Source organism: Paramisgurnus dabryanus, chromosome 6 (assembly GCF_030506205.2).
Source record: "Paramisgurnus dabryanus chromosome 6, PD_genome_1.1, whole genome shotgun sequence".
Classification (NCBI taxonomy): domain Eukaryota; kingdom Metazoa; phylum Chordata; class Actinopteri; order Cypriniformes; family Cobitidae; genus Paramisgurnus; species Paramisgurnus dabryanus.
This window is the reverse complement of record NC_133342.1, coordinates 17,233,104-17,252,864: the sequence shown is the minus strand read 5'-3', so window position 1 is coordinate 17,252,864 and position 19,761 is coordinate 17,233,104. Positions and strand designations below refer to the sequence as shown.

Here is a 19,761-nt window from a genome sequence, read left to right as displayed (position 1 = left end):
TAAGAGCACTTAGAGTGAAACAGGAAAATGCAGCAAATGATCACCAGTTTGTAATTTAGCTAAGTCAGCAGTGCTGGAGAGCTGTGCAAGTTTTACCCCATCTAGAAACGCATCTTGGCTGCATCGATAAAGGGATAAAGTTGCAGTCAAGAGGTTTTTTTGGACATTATCATTTGTAAAGGACACATTTCTGTGAGCAACGGTTGAACGCTTGTTAAATGTTTAAAAGGTTCCTCCTTTAAGCATGTCAAAAATCCCACACAGTTTGGTCCACTTTACTAATCACCGGAGCTCATAAAGTCCTTGACGCACACTCAGACTCTGACGATGAAATATTTAATTTGATCAGAGGCAAATACACTCACCGGCTACTTTTATAGGTACACCTGTCCAACTGCTCGTTAACGCAAATTTCTAATCAGCCAATCACATGGCAGAAACTCAATGCATTAAGGCATGTAGACATGGTCAAGGCGATCTTCTGCAGTTCAAACCGAGCTTCAGAATGGGGAAGAAAGGTAATTTAAGTGACTTTGAACTAGGGATAGGCATGATTAATTGACGATTGATAATTGATCGTTAAGAATTTATTCGATGATGTTAATTTGTTATTGATTAATCGAATACTTTTTTTTATCTAATGCAGGTTGCGTTGCCTAGCGTAGCATGTGTCTTGAAGCAATTAAATGAATTTCACTGTGTGGCAGCAATTCAACATTTTACCACCAGGGTGCAATATTTGACACCATACTCCGTTTTCTGTGACCTTCCGTTTTGATTTCAAAAAAATTATCATGGAGAGGTCATGATTTTTTGGAACAAATGAGGTCTCTGTTTAAGAATGCGGCTCCTAGCTGCAGGTTCCGCTGCTTTAGAGCACCGCATATTCAAGCGCATATATGTTCCGTTTGTCTAACTAAATGTAGTTTAACTGTTTGCCACAAGTTGATCTTGTAATAAAGGTCTCATGGAGGAAAACACGCTGTATTTTTGTATTCAACAAAAGTTAAATAATTATTTTTATTATAAAAATATTAATTATTAATCGAATGCCCATCCCTACTTTGAACGTGGCATGGTTGTTGGTGCCAGACGGGCCGGTCTGAGTATTGCAGAAACTGCTGATCTGCTGGGATTTTCATGCACAACCATCTCTAGGGTTTACAGAGAATGGTCCGAAAAAGAGAAAATATCCAGTGAGCGGCAGTTTTGTGGGCGCAAATGCCTTGTTGATGCCAGAGGTCAGAGGAGAATGGCCAGACTGGTTTGAGCTGATAGAAAGGCAACAGTAACTCAAAAACCTTGAGGTGATTGGGCCTCAGCAGCAAAAAACAACAACACCGGATGCCACTCCTGACAGCTAAGAAGAGGAAACTGAGGCTAGAATTCGCAGAGGCTCACCAAAATTGGACAATAGAAGATTGGAAAATCGTTGCCTGGTCTGATGAGGCTTGATTTCTGCTGTGACATTCAGATGGTAGGGTCAGAATTTAGCGTCAACAACATGAAAGCATGGATCCATCCTGGCTTGTATCAACGGTTTAGGGTGGTGTTGGTGGTGTAATGGTGTGTGGGATGTTTTCTTGGCACACTTTGGGCCCATTAGTACCAATTGAGCATCGTGTCAACACCACAGCCTACCTGAGTATTGTTTCTGACCATGCCATCCCTTTATGACCACAGTGCACCCATCTTCTGATGGCTACTTCCAGCAGGATAACGGGCCATGTCATAAAGCGCAAATCATCTCAGACTGGTTTCTTGAACATGACAATGAGTTCACTGTACTCAAATGGTCTCCACAGTCACCAGATCTCAATCAAATAGAGCATTTTTGGGATGTTGTGGAACGGGAGATTTGCATCATGGATGTGCAGCTAACAAATCTGCAGCAACTGCGTGATGCTATCATGTCAATATGGAAATCTGTGAGAAATGTTTCCAGTATATTGTTAAATCTATTCCACGAAGGATTAAGGCAGTTCTGAAGGCAAAAGGGGGTCCATCCCGGTACTAGAAAGGTGTGCCTTATAAAGTGTCCGGTGAGTGTATATAATGTAGGACTATATTCATTGTCTGGTAAACAAATATCATACAGGAAAGATTAAGATACATTTTCAAATGTACTATTGATAGGTGTGTATTTAAGTAAAATTATCATTGTTTCATTCTTCATTTTCATTAACATTTATTTTCAGAAAACGTACAAACTAACAAAAAGATGCAATGTTTTCAGATCTTGAATACTGGAAAGAAAACAAGTTTATATTCAGTATATAAACAGCACAATGCTAATGTTTACATGTATTTTAGGAACAATTCAAAAGTCAATATTTGATGGAATAAGGGGCCAGTCACACCAAAAGCGTTTATGGCAGTTGCAGGCGCCTTATTTGAATGATATTCTATGGGCACTGGGCAGGGAGCGTTTGCGCAGCACGCGCCTTTGAAGGAACGCTGAGAGCGGAGAAGCGCCCGATGTCATTTGCGTCTTTCCATTGTCCAATCGAATGAGGGGAGAGGCGGGCCTTACGTTGTGGTGAGGGAAGTTTACAGTTGCTTTGAAGAACCGGACTACACCCGCTCACTCTCTCCTGCGTGTTTGTGCACCTCTCATCCTCAAACAAGGTCAGAGCAAGCGTCCTCTTTTTAAAGTTTCTGCTAATATGACAGTTAACAGCAAAAGAGCGCTCACGCTTCAATATTTGATTGACAAGACAGCTGACTCGGTGGTTGCTTAACAATATAAAAAGCAGCGTCGCACTGCTCTTTTTTAAAAAAAGGCAGTGCGTCGCGCCTTGCTTTTCGAAGCGTTTCGAAGCGTTTAAAGCGCGGTTGGTGTGACTAGCCCCTACCCCTGTATATTTTTGTGATTTACTGTTGTCTATAGACGGTTTCATCGTCGCGGTCTCTGTATGTTTAATGATCTGGCTAGTGGCTAGTGACTAAACTTGTCGAAAAAAACAAATATTTTGGTTTCTTAAAGACGAGCAGAGATGGCGATCATGGATTAATGCTATGTGAAAGGAGGTTTGGCAGTTGATCTGCACTGAAAAAAATTATTCATTGAATTTAATAAAAAAATTTAAGGTACTTGGTTGCAATCAATTTATTTAAGCTACATTTAAACAAAAAAGATTAGTAACGTAAAATAAAATATAAAACTTTTGTTTAAATGTAGCTTAAATAAATTGATTGCAACCACTTACCTTAAAAAAATTTATTCAATTAAATGAATCATTTTTTTCAGTGTGTAGTTAAAATTGGATACATCATACACATTTTAGACAGTAATGTAAGCTCAGTGTAGTTTTTGATACGCTTTAGCTATGATTTGAACTAAGGTAATCTACTTGTTATTTATTTAGCTTGTTTTCAGAAATACTCTAAAATGACTATACCGGAAGTTACGATTATTCCCTAAAAACGTAATTTAAAGAACCAAATTCTGTAAAACCAGTGACTGATATCAAACTTTGATATTGGTTATTAGATTATGAGACTTTAGTCTGGGTTTCACAGACAAGGTTACATATTGTTTTTTATATATTTCAAATATTTTAATATTGTGGACTTGCTATTTGATGTTTAATTTTATATTTTATACTTTCTTCAAATTTAGTTTTCACTACTAATAGTACTAATGCTGTTATGTAGAACAACACAGGAGAATTTTGATGCTATGATATTTCAATTCAATGATTCTTCCCCTGGACCTATATAAACACTCTTGCTTGGCTGTTTCAATGACTAAAGCCATTTGACAGATAAAGCCTCATGTGCACTAATACTGAAGCAAGAAATTGATTATTCAGTGAAGTGTAATGGAATTGGAGCAGTGCCAGTGTGTTTATAGCAGTCCCATTAACCACCATACTGCAATACTTGGATTAAGAAAATCATATACAGTACATTCAGCTCTGTTATACTTTCCATTCAAATTTTAAAGAAAAACCCTTGGTAATAGCAGTGGATATGAATAAATGCTTCTCAGTTGACTGTGTTAAGGTTTGCAAAATAAATACTTTTATTATGGCCTCCCTTGAGGGACAATTAGACTGCAGAAGAGGGCTGTTGAGAGTTGTAAAATACACACATTAGCAAATCCTGAAAGTATTATAAGAACAGATATAGCTCTCCAGTGCTGCGTTTGCTGTCTGCTCAAATACGAGATATATAGATTCCAGTCAAATAAACCAACCAACCGAGTAAGTAACTGGCAAGAGGGTGAAGTTTCCTTCATCAGCAACATCAACAGAGGACAGTAATTCTTCTTTTTCAACCAGTCTGCCAAATATAGATTTTTCCTTTGTTGATTGAGGATAAAAATAAGAGGGAATTTGGATTAGATGTGAAGGCATGTCATGGGTTTATTCTCTGACGTGAGGCACATCCAATCGTGTGAGAGAGACATTTAAGGATTACAAACAAGAGCGCGATAGGGTACAGGCTGTTCTATTGAGCTTGTATTCAATAGTTTCAGGTATTTCAATTTGTCCTTAAGCTCTGATTTCGAATCAGACTTCTGTGCAAATCCTCATTGACTTAAGGAGTGCGGGAAGAGACTATGGGTGGAGGAATTAAACAGAAGGCTATTTCAAATTCCTCATAACCATGGGGCATCATCTTCTTTAACATGAGGTAGGCCTGTTTTAACCCAAAATTAAGCACCATTTCACACCTGTACTTAAAGGATTAGTCCATTTTCTTAAAAAAATCCAGATAATTTACTCACCAGCATGTCATTCAAAATTTTGATGTCTTTCTTTGTTCAGTCGAGAAGAAATTATGTTTTTTTTTTTTTAGGAAAACATTCCAGGATTTTTCTCATTTTAATGGACCCCAACACTTAACAGTTTTAATGCAGTTTCACGAGTTCGCATTAACATGTAATCGATAGGGAATGAGATAAAGCATATTTGGCGTGCTGTCCGAGGAGAGGGCTCCGAGCTCGGAATTTTAGCCCGAACCCAGAGTACTCCCCCCTTTTTAACTGTGATAAATTAATCTAGATGAGAGTGAGGTGATGGGGTGGAGGAGGGATGCTGCAAAAAATCTGTCACGGGACAGAGGTGAGGGAATGCCATTTATAGGCACCTCTTTGCACTGATTGGTTGGATCACATGACCATGCTCCTCCCGAACTTATGGTGCGTTCCAGGCAGGTTTTTAAACCCGTGAGTTACGACTTCAAAACCACGACTCACGACCTTATGCGTTCCAGGCAGCCCGTAACTCGTGTTTTTACAACCTTCTACCGGTGAAAGTGCACTGGAACGGCAGTCAAACCCGTGACTTCCCACCCGTGAACTCGTACTAGATCGATGTACTCCCAGTTCAGAGTCGTGAGGCGTGGTTTTGAACTCGTGAGTTACGGGTTACGGGTTGCCTGGAACGCAGCATTAGTTAAATAAACTTCATTTAAAATTGCAGTTTCAAAGGACTCAAAACAATCCCAAATGAGGCATAAGGGTCTTTTCTAGCGAAACGATTGTTATTTTTGGCAAGAAAAATAAAAAATATGCACTTTTAAACAACAACTTCTCGTCTTCCTCCGGTCGTGTGACGCGCCAGCGCGACATTACGTCATTGCATAATGACGTCGAAAGGTCACGTGTTACATATATAACACGCACATTTGCGAACCATTTTAAACAATAAACTGACACAAAGACATTAATTAGTATAATTCCACATTGAGACAGAGCGCACATCTTGTCACACAGCAGATTTTAGGCATTATTCTGTTTTTAAGTTTTATCTGTAAAAAAGTTTTTAAGCTGTCAGTGTCAACCCCAAAAAACGAGTGTTTAAAGACACAAAAGTGTAAACAGGCAACTTTTCATATTACTACTATTAGTAAAACTGCACCCTCTAGAGGGAAACGTAGTCGGCGATCCACTTTTTTTCTCCTTAAAGGCTGAGTTTTACGGCTTTTATGCACTTTTAAACAACAACTTCTTGTCTTCCTCCGGTCGTTTGCCGCCCCAGCGCGACCTCACGTCATTGCGTAATGACATAGAAAGGTCACGTGTTACATATATAACATGCACATTTGCGGACCATTTTAAACAATAAACTGACGCAAAGACATTAATAAGTGTAATTACACATTGAGACAGAGCGCAGCGCGTCATAACCTGAAAACCACGCCCACCGTACGGGGAAAACAATCCATCCGTCTACATTGACTTTATATTGCGAGAGGCTGACTCCTTGTCATTTCTGGCTTATAACAAAAACAGAATAATGCCTAAAAGCTGCTGTGTGACAGGATATACAGTTAACTCAGAAATAAGTTTTTATAAGCTGTCGACCCCAAAAAACGAGCATTTCAAGACACAAAAGTGGAAACAGGCAACTTTTCATAGTACTACTATTAGTAGAACTGCACCCACTAGAGGGAAACTAAGTCGGCGATCCACTTTTTTCTCCTTAATGGCTGAATTTTACGGCTCAACATCTTATAAAAACGTATTTCTGGGTTTTTTGGCTTGTTAGCTGTACATCTTGTCACACAGCAGCTTTTAGGCATTATTCTGTTTTTAAGTTTTATCTGTAAAAAAGTTTTTAAGCTGTCAACCCCAAAAAACGGGCAACTTTTCGTAGTACTCCTATTTGTAGGATGGCACCCACTAGGGGGAAACGTAGTTTGCGATCCGTTTTTTTTCTCATTAAAGGCTGAGTTTTACGGCTCGAGAGCTTATTAAAACTTATTTCTGTTTTTTTGGCTTGTTAGCTATATATTTTGTCACATAGCAGCTTTTAGGCATTATTCTGTTTTTTGTTATAAGCCAGAAATGACAAGGAGGTGGCCTTTCGCAATACAAAGTCAATGGAGACGGTTGGATTGTTTTCCCCCCTGGTGGGCGTTCAAATTAGCATAACTGCGCTCTGCCTCTATACAACAACGTCTTTCTCTTTCTCCATACTTGTAAACACTGTGGCGTAGTTTCTCATACATAATCCGTGAACTCTAGACGTGATGACGTACTATGTGAGGTTGCGCTTGCGCGTAACACGACCGGAGGAAGACGAGAAGTTGTGGTTTAAAAGTGGATCTTTTTTATTTTTCTTGCCAAAAATGACAATAATTTCACTAGACGCATTGGATTACCTTATGCCTCGTTTGGGATCGTTTAGAGTCCTTTTAAACTGCAATTTTAAACTGCATTAAAACTGTTAGGTGTTGGGGTCCATTAACTCTTTCACCGCCAGCGTTTTTAAAAAAAGTTGCCAGCCAGCGCCACCGTTTTTCATGATTTTCACCAAAGTTTAATGCCTTCCAGAAATTGTTCTTCTTTAAATATATAAACATACAATATACCAAATAAAAGAAAAGACCCTCTGCTTTCAAACAAAAAAAACCGTTTCATCCTACCTTCAGTGGTTCTTTTGTTATCAGCTTTTGAATATGGGTAGGTTTCTGCAAAAACACCACATTTTGAGCAAAAAGCAGAGATAATTCCATTTTTGTGACAGACTTTTCATAGAGATCCCATTCAGAGCGATCTTTAAAACAGACACGGACATGCAGCCGCTTGCCATAGGGCAATACTTCCGGGTTTAAAAAGTTGCGGATAATAGCGGTATTGCGGAAAGACGGAAAATCTCGTCATTGGCGGGGAAGCGTTTTTTTCTTAATTGACGAGATATCTCGTCAATTGCGGTGAAAGAGTTAAGGTCCATTAAAATAAGAAAAATCCTCAAAAAACATAATTTTTTCTCGACTGAATAAAGAAAGACATCAACATTTTGGATGACATGGTGGTGAGTAAATGATCTGGATTTTTTTTTAAGAAAATAGACTAATCCTTCAAGAAACCTGAGTTAGCAGCATTTTGTGAGGTTAGCCCCATAAAGCAATACCAGCGTTTTAGAGTCTAAAACTTCAGTGTTAACGGCCATTCTTAGAGTTGCTTAGAGTTTAAACATGTTATCTAGATGGCAGCGTTTAATCTGAAAAGTTTCAAAAGCCGATCATCAGGGGAATGGCATGTAAATATGTCTGTTTATTACGTTCTTACATCTAGACAATCATCTGTTAAAACAGGGAAAGCTCAAACTGCGAGCTCGTGCTAAAACAAGAGTTAATATCAGCTGGGCTTTTCAACATCTGAAGGGATTAAATACTGGAGCAGAGACAGCTTCCTCTGAACCTGTAAGGCATCTGTTGAAACACTTTCATTATCATTTAGTCAGAGCAAACGCGACAGATACAGTATATTACTTTTCTCTTCAGTGTTTCCCACAGGCTTGGCAGCACATCCGCCGGGTGTATGGGTGAAAATAGATAACTAATATAAGTTTAGATCTGTCGTTTTAGGATGCGGATATAACGGGATGTTTTTCTGTCATGTGGATGTATAATAACAGATCCTCTCTGATGTGGTGATCATAGACATCAGATTCATCCACGCAGAGTAGCGGGGCGAAGCACAACACACTCACAGAATGTCTGCAATTTTATATTTCAATCATTGATGGAGATATACTGTAGAGGCCAGAGTTACGGACTGCCGCTTTAAAACTATGTTTTTAAAGTTAAAGTTATGGTCCATTATGTGATCACCCCTTACGATTGTTTAGCATAAAACAGCAGCACTTTCAAGGTGACCTAAAACACATGATGTCATATTCACAGATGTCGGGTGATGTAATTGTACGTATTAATATGCAAATAAGAATGTGTTTTTATGTTAATAAGTATGCTAACCTAGGATTTACAAATGTGCAGATTTACTTGTGGTGCTTTAACACTTAAAATCGGTAATGCAGGGTCAGCTGTTAACCCTTACAAAATAACCGATTAGGTGCGTGTGGGCTTTTTTATTTAAGTGCGATAACTTTTCCTTTGCAATTATTTTTACCAAAATAATTTTTAACAAATTTAATTCCTATATAGATTTATAAACTATTATAAAAATTGCCACCAGTAATTGTTTCTGTTTTGATTCGGTTTGGATTGTTTTCAGTCATAGTATTGACTTCATTATGTTCTTTGTTATTTCAGTTTTAATGAATTTTCTATTATATGTGGAAAAATATTAATAAGTGAAAGTGATCCTAAAACTTTTGAATGGGTAGTCAATGTTACATAAGCTAGTTGGACATAAAAAATAATAATACTGCTCTATGTGTAATTGAATAGTAAGCTATAATAATATATTACACTTCTTCATATATAGCAGTATACATACTTTTATCTTCTGTACATTTCTCCTCATCTTTTTTCTTAGCCTGGGCACTTTGATGGCTCTTTTGTTATCTGTAGTTTAAAATGTGTTGCATTACATCTACCGCTCTGCCTCCCTCCCTATGCTGTGACTTTAGGTGAACTAACTCCACCGCAGCTCGATCTTCTCTGAGACTGAGTAACAGCTGAGTATCCACCCGGAAGTAACAAATCTTCTCTGAACAAACGCTACAAAGTCCCGACCAGATTAACTGATCGCATAGTCACAATGATATGATTGACGCGTGGTTCAGTTGAGGAATTAAAATCCGATCGTGCATTCCGTTATCCTCGACATCATGGAACGCGTGGCTCATGGCTGCATAGCAACGGGTGAAGCGACCCACGACACATAGCGCAACTTCCGGAGCACTTTGGAAAGTAATGCTTTGACTCGTTTTAACGCGTTGTTAGACGCGACATGTGAACGAATCCTTAAACGTTTAAATAAAAAATCTAACGAATATAAAACAAAGTGAATAAAAATCTTTCTGCGGGCCAGATTATGTTATATTTTTGAAAGGTGACGCGGGCCGCAGTGAGGGGGAGGGCGGGCCGCAAATGGCCCGCGGGCCGGGAGTTTGAGACCACTGACTTAAACTATTAAATTAACATTTACAATTTAAGAATTAATTGATTATTAGGCAGACAATATTTTACCAAGTTTTCCAACATAGATTTTTAGCAGATTACTCTATTAGCAATTTGTGCTATGCAAATGATCCGATTAATCATCAAAATAATAATAAGAATGATGCTGAATAACCAACATGAATACCAAAATAATTGGCAGATTTCTTGGATTCACAGAAGGCTTTTTGATTTCTCCTTTAATGAAACAGGGATTTGAGATTGTTTGCTAACAATAGAGGAGTGGAGTTGTGAATCATAAGAGCTTGGGGGGGTTTCTAAACTCCAAAAGGCTTCTCTCACCCATCAATGAGACATGCTGCTGCAATCCCACTTAATGCGATTTTATTCCCCAACTGCACAACATTTGATTTGAAGGATAAAACATACTAATCTTCCAATGACGTGGCCCTTAATTTGCATTTAAGCATCAGAAATAGTCTGTGTCTTAAAGGTGCTATTGTGTAGTATATTGTGGATATATATTTTTATGTTAGTTTATGTTGTTGTACTATGTGGGATATGTGTGTATTTTCAATGTCTCCATTATCTGTAAAGTATTGCTCGGGGTCAAAACAGAATAGGGTTTGTAGTTGGTTTGGAGGCGTATATTTTTGGCAAAGTTTCTGACTTGTTGGGTTTTTCAAACACAGTGATGGAAGATTGCAGGACCACACAAACATGTACAGCTGTAGAAGTAGTCCTGCCTTGTCTTGACACTTGGGGAAAGCATATCAAGTTGATGCCGGGCAGGCTTTTGGTGGTTACAGCTGTCAGATTCAAGCAGACCTTTATTTCTCATGTAGTACTCAAAGGACTGTGGCAACTACAAACTGTATTTTGGGAGATTTTCATTTGTCTGCCTATTAATTCTATTCCTGGAGAGTATAGTTATAGTAAAATTATTATTTATTATTACATTAACTCATTTGACAGATGACTATATACGAAGTGACATACTTTAAAATCTATAAGTGAACTTAAAATCTGTTTTACTATTTTATCTACACATCTAGATAAAAGATGCCAATTGATAAAGATAAAAAATAACACTGTCTCCTCTGCACTAATAAGCTGGTGTGTGGTGGGCATTCTGGCACAATATGGCTGCTGTTGCATCATCCAGGTGGATGCTGCACATTGGTGGTGGTTGAGAAGAATCCCCTTTATATGTAAAGTGCTTTGAATGCTGGAGAAAGTCGCTAAATAAATATAATGAATTATAATGATCTGTTTTAGTCATTTCATATATTTAAAATATGTTTTATGTTTTTTCAACTCTGCCATCTTTCATGCATTTTACACTGAGCTTATTCCAGTCCATTCTGGGATTGAGGGATACATGCAGTGCTTTCGAAGTTATTCAAATTCTGTTGCCTACTTTTTGATTCCTTTAAATGATGTCTAGGTAAACAGCCTGTTTAATTTTGTAATTCCCCATGCACCTATTCAGATTTTCAGAAAACCTGTCTCCATTTTGCCTTGGGAGGTTTAAGATAATGCTTTTATGAGCAGCTGTCAAAATGAATAAAGAATATTCCTCCCGTACTGTAACCTGAGCTTATTTTAGCATACAGAGATGTCAAAATGGATATCATGTTTCCCTTCATGGATCTAAAAACTTGCCTGTGAATCTGAAATAAGCTTGATAGCTTTCATATCTGTTGTAGCAATAAATCGTTTTCCATTTCTCTCTTTCTTCTTGTATTTCTCTATTTCCCTTATTTTAATGAGCCCTTCCAATTTAATTAAAACAAGTAAGAGCATCTCTCTTACAGACAGTACAAGTTGATGAAAACAGTTATTAGTAGGTAAACAACAGTCTTTGCCATGAGTCACTGAATTTCAGTGAATAGAGATGCCCTCATTGTGCGGCTATTGTTAAATTTGCAAACAGAAAATTACATTTATCACATTAATTTGCCTGCATTCACATCCATTCATCATCATCCTTAAGTTACAAAATATTGCACTGTTTATGTAAGAAGGTAAATGACTCTGTTCTGATTTTACTGTTGGACTGTAAAGCCCTGTGTATAGTCTGCTTTTTTTGTGCATACCCAGAGTCTAAAAAACAGTTTTGCAAAGAATAGTTCAAAGACCTACATGTCCAGTGTAGGAAAGGTTTCCAATATCTGGCGGGTGCATACTCGTAAAAATGGATCATACTTCAGCCTTAAAGAGACTTACAGACTTGGTGTAATCCCTTTTGATTTGGACCAGTAAGCAAACACCTTTAACACCCACCAACCCTATTACAATGCAATAGTAACCAGTCTAGCAAAGGCATAGTGCGATTCTCAATTCTTATTGTGCATCCTTGTTTTCTTTATTCGAGTCTTACTGGGCGTTTACACCAGACGCGGTAGAGACGGCAAGTGCAGGTGATTTATATGTTAAGTCAATGCAAAGACGCGATTAGGCATCCTGCGGCGGTACGCGCGGTAGGCACGAACGAAATTACGTGGAAGGTGCGGCGCAGATTAGCGCATTACGCACGAATTGAGCGTTGCCACGGGAAACGCGCGCGTTAAAAAAACTGTTCTTCTGCGGATTTCCGCACCGTGTTAACCAATCAGGACCTTTCTGTAGTAGTTACATGATTACAGGAAGCGAGCGGAGTCTTAGCAGAGTCGCAGAACCCCTCCCATGTCACAAATTTCCGCGTGAAAGTCTCAAATGACTAGAATTTCACATGTGGCTTTCACTCGCGAATGAAGCGAGTGACTCAAAATGTTCAAGCGTCCAACTACGCGCAATTAACGCGTTTTTGCTGCCCTTACAGCGGCTGGTGTGAACGCACCATTAGCTGCACCCATGTAGGATGCAAAGGAATGATACTCCTGTCTCTCACTCTTGAGTTTTTAGGAAGCTTTCTCGTTGCTTGTTGCCTCATTGCATGCAATATAGAATTGAGATCTACTTTAAGATGACAGAGCTCGATCGGTTTTCGTGTCACGGGCTGTAAGACGAGGAAGCAAGGAAATGAGAAAGCATTAGTTTAAGTATTGAGAAGCACCCATAGTAATGCCTTGGTAACCATTCAAAACATCCTGGCAGAGAGTTTTGCATGGAAAGGCATAATTCACAGTTTCTTCAACAAAGTATTGAGTTTTTTTGTTTTTACTAATCACTTGTTCAACTCTCTTTTAAATGATATTACTTTGTTTGCCAGAATTTCCAACAGATTCATTTCCACGCACGTAAAATCATTCGTCCGACTTAATTTTGATTGGATGAGAGACATCTGCTCAATAAACAAGTGTTTGCTGTCATGGAGGGAAATGAAGAGTTACTGATCTAATGTTACTGTTGGAAACACAATCTCAGCCGAGTCACACGCACAGACTGATGTAGGGGGAGGTTTGCGGGTACATTCCATTTCATTAGGCACATCACTGTTGGTTGGTTACTTATCCGCACTGTGCGTTGGTTAAATCAGAGTCAAAAGACCATACGAAGATGTTGAAAGAAAATGCAACAGTGGATTCTTCAGGGTTGTTGAGAGGTCTTGTGATGTTGGGTAGGATATTGTGACTACCACCCACTGAAGGTCTGTGAGTGTTTACAAGAGCTCAGCATGTGGAAAGCAGTGCCTGAGGATCTCAGCATATACGACTTTTTTAGCTTGAGACTGTACTCTGTAGCTTACCTGGGAGAGCATGGTGTTGCAACGCCAATATCATGGGTTCGATTAAAACAAACTGCTCAAATGCATACTTTGAAATGGATTATAAATTGCTTAGATGTTGAAAAAAATTATTTGTGTGGCATCACAGGGTGCATTATGGGATGGGAATTCACTATGCAACATTATCAAAAAACATAACTATTTACATTTATTTATTTAGCAGATGCTTTTTCCAAAGCGTCTTTCAAGTGAGCATTCAACATTTTGCCCTAGTAGCCAATGAAAAGCACAATACACAAATATGGACAATTTTATGGACACTACAGTTGCTTAGGGTGCGTTTGTTCATTAAAAACCAATGCATTTTTTATGTTACTTAATTCTATCCCATTTTAAAGCTGCAGTTCTTAACTTTTTATAGGTTAAAAATTAACAAAAATCTTTTATTTATAAACAATTAGGGCCCTATCTTGCACCCAGGGCAATTGACTTTGTCAGTGACGCATGCATCATTCGTATTTTGCACCGGCGCACAGCGGGTTTTTCCCTCCACAGACACACGTCGGCAAACTAGGGAATGAACTTGCGCTCTCTGGGCGGTTCAGCGCAAAAAAATAGGCGTGTTCCGGCGCAAACCATCCCTGATGCTATTTTACAGTTTCAAAAAACAATTGGGCCACTGACCAGAAAAAACTAGTCTAAAGTAAGTGGCGCGTTGCGCGTTGTTCATTATGCTATTTTAAGGGCGCATGCTTGACCATAATGTATAGCGTGCACAACGCGCATTCACTTTGCTTATCTAATCTACACAGATGCAACAGTTATTTTGCAAATCATAAATTATTACAATAAAAAATATTAACACATGAGATAAGGGAAATCATTGTGGTGAGCATTGTGGTGATAGTTTTTATTTATTTTGTGTGGCTGCGTAAAAAAAATTATCATGCAAATAACGATTAAAATATTTTAAAATATAAGTTTGTTGTGTGGATGTATTACGTTAATTTTATGTAAATAATAATTAAAATGTTTTCATAAGAAACCTTAATGTATGTGAACTTGATTTGTAAGTGTACTTTGGGGTTGGACTGCTTGCGTTTCTTGGCTTTCAGCGATGTGGGTGGACGCAGCGATGTCCTCTGCTGGCGTCAGGTCCTGTGTAGAGATCCACCTCCCGTTACACGGCGTGCCCGATTTATGCTGGCAAGCTTGGGATTCCCCCGTCTCCTGACATCATTGTAGCGCTTGCTGCGCAACGTCCTGGGGATGCCAGCTGATTAGACAATTGTGGCTATTTATTCCCACGCCTGTTTAACCTACGCTGATTTGGGTGGGTTTCTCCCATTCCCATACAAAACAACTTCTCTGTCTTTGACTGCTCTTATAGGAACGTCGGTCTCCTCGGCTGTGAACCTCTCCTGGGGTACGCCTGGCAAATCCGTCATAATAATAGCAACCTGCCATGGAACTTGCGCCCTTGCGTTTAAAGGGAATGTTGGATAGCGTTCTAATTGGTTTATTTGACGTTACGCCCAAACCACACCTATGAATAATGAACCTACTTCAGACCAACCCCTTATTGATTTGCACCTGGCGCAAGAGTTATTTCTCCCGCCGGGAAAATAGCAACAGCGCCCAAGATCCCCCCACAAAGTCACTTGCGCTTTGCGCTTCGCACTTGCGTTTCAGATCGTTAAAAAAGTGCCCCTAGTGTTCAAAACTGTCTCCTTATCTTGGTATGATTAACAACAGCAAGCTTATTATAATGATTTGTACAAAAAAAATTGTTGATGCCCTTGAAGATTTTTTTTTTTTGCAGTTTTATGTTTCAAATAGAGATGGTGATAGAGAGGCAACAGTGCAATGGAATAAAGAGCAATAGTAAAAAAAAAGTTTGTAGTGAGACTTACCAATAAAAAATGGAGAATGTGTTTGGGAATCCTATTTAATGCATAAATAACATTGTTTACCATTAATTCTCTCTGTTTTCTTTGTATGCAGTGAAGAAGACATGTGCACCCTCAGAGTTTGCATGTGAGAATGGTCAGTGTGTTCCTGGGCGTTGGCGGTGTGATGGTGAACCTGAGTGTCCAGATGGATCAGATGAGGCCGATGTAACCTGCAGTAAGTCGCTTTAGTTTACTGAAGTAATGTAATTAAGGAATATTTAAAGAAACAGTACCCCCAAAATTCATTATTTACAAATTGTTCCAAATGCATGTTTTTGGATTCTTACACTACGCAAAAACGTAAAAGTATATAAATATTAAGGCTTTCAAGCTTAAAAATGTATGCCAAAGAATCATTTTGGACCCTGTTAACAGTCTGCAATGTCAACTTAAAATAAAAAAGGTAAATGAATTGCTGAAAAATGTTATATTCACACTAGAGCAAAACAAATATTGACTGAGTTGAGAGGAAACCAATTTTAACAAATTATGTTTTTTGACCTGGATGCTAAACTTAAAACGATAGTTTGGACAAAAATAAAAATCACCCCATGATTTACCCTTAAGCCACCCGAGTTACAAATGTCCATTATTTTAAAATACGAACACATATTTAGATATCTTTATATGCATATAGGGTCCAGCTCTTTCAACCCAAAAGAATGTTCATCCATCTTTCGCAAAAGTAATCCACACGGCTCCACAGGGATACATAAAGGCTTTCTGAGGGTAATCAATGCAATTTTCTAAGATAAATATCCATGTTTTAAACTTTACAAGTGTAAATAACTCCATCTTAGACTCCTCTGCAATCATGAGATTTCAGTGTAGTGTACGCACTTTTTGTTGTGATGTTTGATGAATGTGGAGGGTTGCAGATATTTTCAAAAATATCTGAATGTGTTCGTATAAAAAAGGATGAACAAATGTAACTCGGATAGCTTGAGATTAAGTGATACATGGGGTAATTTTACCATTTTTTGCCCAGTATAAATGATGTTTAATGATCCTTTCAAGGTAGTCATTTTGAAGGCACTGCTGTGTGTTGTGCTTGAAGTGAAGTTGGTTGTTGATTTGCCTCTTCATTTTTCAACACAATCATTGATTGGCCACCCAGTGTGTTTGTTGTGCAGTGTTGTGTCTGATGTTTGGACTTCTTATTGCAGTAAATGTTTCTTCCTCTCTGCAATAAATAAATAAACAAATAAATGACAGGTGCTCACAGTTACATAAACTCTACATACTGTGTAATTTGCACTTGTAATCAAAACCAAAAATTGCAATGTCTAACATTCAAATTTAAGAGCAACATACACCCATTTTCAAGAGTTTTTTTCAAGTGCTGTTGGGTCAAGTTTAAGGTGTTTTTATCCAGGAATAGTTATTTTGGAAACCATGAAATTAATCAGATTCTCACATTAGGTCCTTGAATGTGCACATTCCTCATTTATGATTTATTCACCATTTCTAGCCAGTTGAGAAAATGAAAAAAAAGCTCAATGCTGCCCAAATAAAGATGTTTTACCACTTGTATTAAACAGGCAAAACAGCATTTATGAGGAAACATAATTTTATGAGAAAATTCAAAATTCAACTTGGTACATTTGTGCATATTTAATTTTAAGTGAACTTTTAATCAATGCAAATGCACAATGTTTATGCAACAAAGTATGCATTGATACATGTTTTATAATAAGAAGAAAGGTGTATTTACTGTATTTAGGATATGTTTGGAAATGAATGAAACAGATCAAATGAGCTCAGTATACTCAAAGAGTAAACACACACTGGCTGCACAAGGCTATGAACTAGTTTGTTTGAATAGTTGTTTATTTTAATTATTATGAATAATTAATACAACTATTTATTTTGACATCCTGCACAAACACTCTTTATTGTGTCTCAAGGCACAGAAAAATTTTTTCTGACTTATTCTGATTTTGAGTGGAGTCATCTGCTTAAAGTCACTTTATCACACAGCTTCAGATAGTTTATAGCTGCATTACCTTATCCAGCTTTCATTGGTCTCCACTTGTCTATTATAAATATGTAAATATGTTTACCGTCAGCACATTAGGTTAAGGTTTATATCTGAAACATGCTTCAGGCGTATTAGAAAAATAATCTAATAACAAGCTTCCCAAAGTTATTTTGACTAAATGGGCACTCATTACCTTAATTTAATATGGCCAGTAAGTGTATTTTATCAGCGGCTCAATAAAAATGTGGCTCTTGTTTCCATGACTACAGTATGTTATACGATCTGTCAGTGAGGAGCACAGCTGTGGACTGTGAAACATCAGCTTTCACTGGCTTCAGCTCAGTGCAGTCTCCTGCTGTAGTCTCTCTGTTTGTTTTGCTTCATTTCTGTCTTAACTTTATCAAAGAAAACACATTGTGTGTGCAACCCATAGCCCACAAAGTGAGGTTCAAAAGTTTGAAGCTATACAGTATTGTAGATTTGAGAAGGGTCACTCGGGACACTAAAACACATGTAAACATTTCACATTTCACTTTAAAATAATGAAATATTTAAATTTCTGGATCACTAATGAAATAACAATTTTGTGACATTAACTCCGTTAACACCTTTGTGCAAAATGTCAAATTTCTTGCTTCCATTGAAGCACACAATATACCCTTTGCCAACATTTTCAAATCAGCAGGTTTTGGACATAGTGTGTCACGTCTATGCCAGCTTAAATTTTGTCATAAAAGCTGTATTTTCAATTTTACTTTTCACTTACAGTATGTTGATAATTTAACGTGTAATGAAAATGGTATTGAAGTGTCACAATGTAAAGCATGCTAGATGCATTTACTGCCAGACTTGTGGACCCGATTTCATTATTCATTTCATGTTTAGACTGTTTTAAGATAGGTTTGCATGCTAATAGGATTTTTAATATCTTTAAGAAGCATCTTTAACAGAACTGTCTGACAAAAGAGTGTCCTGATGCATTTAAATGGAATGAATACTCAAGGGGCATTTCAAGAACGCTCCAGTACATCTAATGAATTCACAAAGTCAGGCTGATGCTTTTTGTAAAAACCATTAGCTGATGATGAAGCAAGATAAAACCTAATTAGGAATACTGTTTATTTGTAAACATATTTGTTTGCATACATTGACGTTAATCAAGTCTCTCCCACATGCATGCATTTTATATTAAGGCTTAATCTTAGCCGCTGTATTCTGCTTCTTATGTTGTCCACCGATTTTTCTTCTGCTTTTTAATGTAAAGCTGCTTTGAAACAATTAAACAATTGTGAAAAGCGCTATATAAATAAAATTGAATTGAATATATATTATATTAGGCTGTATATTATATGTAATTATAAAATAAATGTGTTTATGACTTAGGGGTCTCACATTTAGTTATTCTCTGTGTCACACATTATGCTGCTTTTACGCTCGAGTTACATTAGCGTGCACTACCTCATAAGCACTACTAATGTAGTCTGCGCTGTTTAAAAATAAATTATATCTCCAAATTTAGAATGCTATTAACATTAAACTAGTTACACATGAATTATAAACTGGCAGCTTTTAAATGAAAAAACAAATCTTTCCACAGAGAAAGTGTTATTGGGTAAAAGCTGAAAACGTGTGTCATCTCTCCAGTCAAAATATACAGCACAACCAGGGCTTTGCTGCCCCACTTTATGTAATTGACTGCCATATGCCATCCAATATGTTTAGTAAATCTGTGTAAGACTGGCACATGCCATTCCTGGATATATCCTATTTCGTATCCCACTGTAATATTACTCAGTTCATCATAGGATTATTATTGGTTCAGGGTCTGTTTGTGAAGTAAAAAACAGTGCTTAAAATATGTACTGTACATAGCCGTTACGTCTCTTTTATTCAGCTCACATTTAGAAATGACCTAGTTTTTTTTCTCAACAATTGTATCTTGATGGCATTTCCAGTACTTTTTAAAGATTAAAAAATTTGATTATCCAAAAATGTTTTAAATCTGTATTCACCCATATGTCCATCCAAGCCTGTATGCTGTTTTTCCAAGGAACATAAAGAAAAATGTTGTATTCATTCAGCTGTTCCAATCAATGACAGTGTTAAGTAAACATGTTGTTAAACACAGAAATAATAAATGGGCACTTTCACAACAAACCTCTGAGCAAATGTTGCTATATTGACCTATGCAAAATGAACAAATCACGATACCACATGGTGATGCAGAAATTATCACAAGTTTAACTTGATTGTATTAAGTACTACATATTCTGTACTTTGTTTTCACACGGCAGCCCCCCTGACGACAGAAATACCTTAATGATCAATCTAGT

The 19,761-nt window shown here is 37.6% G+C and overlaps 1 protein-coding gene across 2 annotated transcripts in view; it reads left to right on the top strand.

Moving 5' to 3' along the window:
* LOC135749978 (low-density lipoprotein receptor-related protein 8-like) overlaps positions 1-19,761 on the top strand; it is a 75,777-nt gene that overhangs the window by 14,264 nt on the left and 41,752 nt on the right. For both annotated transcript variants that reach the window (XM_065268709.1, XM_065268700.1), the window contains exon 3: positions 15,500-15,622. In XM_065268709.1, coding sequence (XP_065124781.1) covers positions 15,500-15,622 — 123 coding nt within the window. The remainder of the gene's footprint in view (positions 1-15,499; positions 15,623-19,761) is intronic.